Here is a 4,923-nt window from a genome sequence, read left to right as displayed (position 1 = left end):
GCTGTATTCATTTGTTGCAACTGGCCACCAGAGAGCCCAATGCTTACTTGGACTGTGCATGTCCCTCTACATTGCGCTCGTTGTGCCGTTTTTCATGTGGGGCGCAAGTTTGGGGACCTGATTTTATTGGTGTGAATTTCGAGGGTGCAATGGCGAACCCAATGGTTCAGGAGCAAAACGAGTACATGTGGTCAGTGGTAAGAGAGAGGAGCCCGGTTATGGTTTCCCTTTATCGCGAGCTTTCACAAAGGCCGCTCCAGTTCCATTGGGCCAACCTTGTGCTAAGGTTCTGGAACTCAATTGTTAAGAGGCCGGGGACACTGTGCCACCGGGCCTTCGTTGCCGACCATGACCTGGCACTGGAGGTTGTTGCTGAGTATTGGACAGGCAAGGTCCTCTCCAAAAGCTTTCCAAAAGAGTTTGGGAGCCGAGCTTCCGGCCGGTTCGCGTGGTGACGATCTCGTTGTGCATTACGCCACCGTGGGACGTATACTTCAGAAGTTCGCTGGTCGGCTGGACGCCTGGTGGGAGTGCCCGGATACCCTAAGTGATCCACGTGCTTTCCCGGGTGGAAGTACCGGTGTCAAGGCATGTCGCTTCTGATCTGAACTGGATGGGGGCGCCCCCGCTTAGGGGCACGTGGCACAAGTGGCTGGCCCGGGCCGAAACTGTTTGCAGTACGTGCTGATGCGTTTCCGGTTAGGCTGTTGGGAGGTATAGATTAATCGGCCTAATGGCTGTGAGCGCACTGTCAGCACCTGCAGGCCTTGCGACTGTGGGGCAGTCGAAGATGAAATGCATGTTTTTGCGGAATGCCCGGCTTACACAAGTACATGGGCTAAATATGAACGTGACCTCGCGTTCATGGCGCGACGTGGGCACGATTATGACCGAGGCCCCACCCCTGGCACTAGCCAGGTTCCTCTCGGAATTCTGGGAGACCTGACACGTTGCTGAAGCGGACGAGCGAGGACGATGATGGTCCACCACGTAACCGCACTCTCCTGCCGATGCTGTACAGTAATAGTGACCTAAAGCAGTGTGAATTGGTGTGGACAACAGTAAAAAAAGGAGGCGGGCGGGGAGAGGTATTTGACGCGCGTGGAGAGGCGTTTGACGGGCGCGGAGAGGCAGTTGAGGTATCGTATCACACAGCCGGACTGCATTTTTGTCGTTGAAGACCGGACATGATTTGGTTTTGATGGGTCATTGGATATTGTGCTCGAATCCTGTGGGTGTCAGATCTTTTGTTGCGACAACATGTGAACGTTTGGACTTACGCAGGATCTTTCGCACAGCGGCAACGTGAGGACCGCTACGCGATGTAGAACCCTAAGGGCTTAACCGAAACTAGTCTGTTGTGTCATAGGCATTTCGTTGTATTTTTAAAAGTGTAAGATGTAGAAACCGCAGGGCAGTCAACTAAGAAGGTGCATGCATGTTAAGCAGCTGCTTAGCTCTGCAGAGCCACTCCAATCCGCACTTGCCCCATTAGGAAAGCCTATTAAGAATAAAAGCACTGGCCGAAAAATCTGGTAAAAGGCCTCGGAATTATAGCCCGTAGGTCTCTTATGAACTATGCGCCGTCATGGCTAGTAGGCAGCGGTTCCCGACGTATGCCGTGAAACCAACGCAGCCGCAAAGAGGATTCTGAAGCGCCAACCTCTATACAGGCATAGATTATCTATGATAGATAGCTTTAGCATTCGACCGCAAATTGAAACTTACCCCGAGGACGGAAAAAAGGGCTAGCGAATAATACGTTCCAAAGACGTAAGAATGAGGGTAAAGTTTGCGAAAAGGATAAATTAGACTAACAATTGACAAGAATGCAGTTTGGGGATCTGTGCCACGCACGCGTCTGCTCCTTTTCTGCTCCTATTCGCCGAACGAGAAGTTGCACACGGCGCGGCTGCTCCCGTGCTCAACCCAATGCGCGAGCTAATGAGAGTGCTACGGGCGGCCCCTCAAGTACCACCATGAAATCTATTTCTTTTTGCGGCACCTGTCCGTGTGCTTGGTATGCTAATCATCAATACCTATGCTGCAACAGGCCCATGGAGCCTGTTTGTTTGAAACCGCCTCCAACCACACCCGTTGACGATCGATTGCCGTATCGTCTTGGTCATCTGAGTACAAAAACCCAGTGGTGAACTTCCCCTCCATACTTTCCCAATAATTGCGCTAGCCTGCCTGATCTCTGTCAGCTTGGCTGCGCAGCCATTATGAAACCGCGACACCCTTCATGGGGGTTATGGCTGAGATGCCTTGTTTGCTGCGCTCTACTAGCTCCATCCTGGTAAGACAAGGCGGCAAATACTCCTGAGCTTTCTGCACAGGCCCCTTCGTACTGCACATAGCACCCCTAGAAGTGTGCAGGTGTTTTTACTTCAGATCTGTAGCGCTCCGTATTGTGCAATATCTTCGTTCGCTTGATAAAAATGCTACTTGCGCTGAATCCTGACGCACGCAGGATATCCACAGCGGCAGCTGACACGTTCGTTGAGGAGGAGCTTCAAGGGGCTGTTGACCCTAGGTTCCCTTACTGCGATTGCTTACGCCAACCTGCATATCCGTCGCCTTACAGCATCACGGGCGGTGTGACGGTCAAAGGGCCAGGCATGTACTGCTTCACAATTCGGGCCAACGCTACAAACTGCAGGGGTCCGTGCTGCAACGTCGACCTGAAGAAGATCGAGGTGTGCGCGGCTGGTTGCAACAGGTTGCAAGTTTGCTGCTGCAAAGCTCGCTATGTCTGCAGCTGTGTGTCGAATCATCAAGTTTGGAATAAAAGACCAAATCTTATACTTATAATGAAAATAGTAGCCGAAAACGTTTGAGCCTTAAAAGCTGATGGCGTGCAAAGCTACTTGTTGGTGCTAGAACAAGCTTCATGTCACGCTTGCCATTGAGGCAACATGTACTCTTTTTCGCGCCCTGAAAATTACAGCACAAACATGCACAGACTGGTTTGTTTTGTTGCGCTTTTATCCGAATATTTATGTCGCGAGCTGTAGTCGAGGTAGTGATCCTCGGATAGCTCACCAATTGTTTGTTGTCCGTCATAAAAACGCAAGAACCCCGTCTTGCCGCAATCGTAACAGTTCGACGTCTACGGCAAATGTGCTGCCAAGTATGCATCCATCAAGGCCCTCGTCAACGGCAAGTTCACCAGCGTCGGCCCCAGCATTTATCGGTACACCATGCCGGACGGCAGCTACAGGTTCATACTGCGCCTGACAAACTTGAACATGGGTTTATCGGACAACAACGCTGAGCTCTGCCTCAACCTCACGGCTGGTGTGAACGGCGCCGGCTGCGATACTCTGGAAGAGTTCTGTGTGCCGCCGTCAGCCAGCTCTCCTCCAGGGACATGCCAAGTAGCCCTGTTGAATAGCCTCAACAGCACCGACACATGCTGCCCTATTTCAAACGTGATTCCCGCCAGACCGCCACCACCGCCGCCTTCTCCACGGCCGCCCTCTCCGCCTCCACCCTCCCCTGCACCGTCACCGCCACCGCCGCCACCGCCCCCTCCCTCTCCGCCGCCGCCACCACCCCCACCCCCACCACCGCCGCCGCCGCTTCCCCCCCCACCGCCACCCCCACCCCCCCCACCGCCGCCGCCGCCCCCCTCCCAGCCACCTCCTCCTCCCCCTCCTCCGCCCCCCCTACCGCCCGCTCCCCCATCAGAGGTCGTGAAGACCGAATGTGAGGGCTGCATACGAATAACCATCAGAGATGCCCCCACTTTCCCGCCCCTCACCATTGGCCGTAACCTCTGTACTCGTGTCCAAGAATATCTCTCCAGTAGCGCCATGACCATCTTACAATCATTTAACGCATCCATTAGACAAGAATACGCCGTTAATGCGGATAATTGTATGGCAGATTCGATTCGCATATGTGGCAAGTTTCAGGTGAATTCCGCTTTAATTGCTAAGCTGGAAGAAAATTTTTCCTACGCCTTCCGCTTCGCCTTCTCGGAGTTGGATAAAGCGCTCTGTGGGCTGTATCTCAATAAGCCGTTTTATCTGGAGGCTTCAGCAGGAGGGTGCTTAAACCTCATTAAAACCCAAAACTGTACGCCCAGTATCACGAAGCCATTCCCGATGTGCAAGTGAGTCAACATGTATGTATGTATGTATGTATGTATGTATGTATGTATGTATGTATGTATGTATGTATGTATGTATGTATGTATGTATGTATGTATGTATGTATGTCACGGTGACCCGGGAACCATAGTGAGTAAAACCCCTCGGGGCTCCGTTGTTCCTGTTAAGGCAGATGCAAGGCTTGCGGCTGGCGCGATGAAATAATAACAATAATAATAATAATATATATGATAAGATGTGATAAGATGCCTGCAAAATTTTCTTTCGTCTACGGATCGTGCCCAGGTAGATTACGTAGGGAACGTCCCTACCTATTATACTAGGATACGATTTATAGACGTTAAAAATTTTGAGTTACATACGTATTGTTTGCACGTATGTATTCATGTATGTGGGTATGTTTGTAACCCCCCGTCATGACTAACTTCCAGGTTTTGATGCGTTTCGCAGCTGCAATATGAATACTGGTATCACGCCATTTTACGCGTCGTCCGAAATTTCGTCAGAGCCTGGTCGTACCTCTGGAACGACGTTGTACTGCTTCGGCATTGGTCAGGTCCCATCTCAAGCTTTTGTCCGCCGGGTAAGGGATCAGTCCCTTCAGGAACAGCTTCCGCCACCCCGTCCAGTTCAAGCTCATGAATCTGGTATTAACCTTGTCTCGGTTGTCAGCGGTTTGGCGGTGGCAAGTTCAGAGCAGTAGGCCACGCATGGCAGCTCACAAAGACCATGCGAAAAACCATGGGTATGCACACAACACACACGCGCGTGTCGGCCCCTTCATAGTTCCCCATTAACCCTCCCT

General features: G+C 51.8%; 1 protein-coding gene across 1 annotated transcript in view; it reads left to right on the top strand.

The window, feature by feature from the left end:
- Window positions 1–2,225: 2,225 nt before the first annotated feature.
- The window catches only part of VOLCADRAFT_106006 (uncharacterized protein), a gene marked incomplete at its 5' end in the record, with an annotated part of 4,071 nt that continues 1,373 nt past the window's right edge, over window positions 2,226–4,923 (top strand). The window contains 4 exons of the mRNA XM_002953526.1: window positions 2,226–2,299; window positions 2,588–2,699; window positions 3,105–3,920; window positions 4,094–4,120. Of these exons, the coding sequence (XP_002953572.1) occupies window positions 2,226–2,299; window positions 2,588–2,699; window positions 3,105–3,920; window positions 4,094–4,120 (1,029 nt within the window). The remainder of the gene's footprint in view (window positions 2,300–2,587; window positions 2,700–3,104; window positions 3,921–4,093; window positions 4,121–4,923) is intronic.

Source organism: Volvox carteri, assembly GCF_000143455.1.
Source record: "Volvox carteri f. nagariensis unplaced genomic scaffold VOLCAscaffold_36, whole genome shotgun sequence".
Lineage (NCBI taxonomy): Eukaryota > Viridiplantae > Chlorophyta > Chlorophyceae > Chlamydomonadales > Volvocaceae > Volvox > Volvox carteri.
Note: the sequence above shows the minus strand (reverse complement) of the source record. Positions and strands in the feature narration are given on the sequence as shown.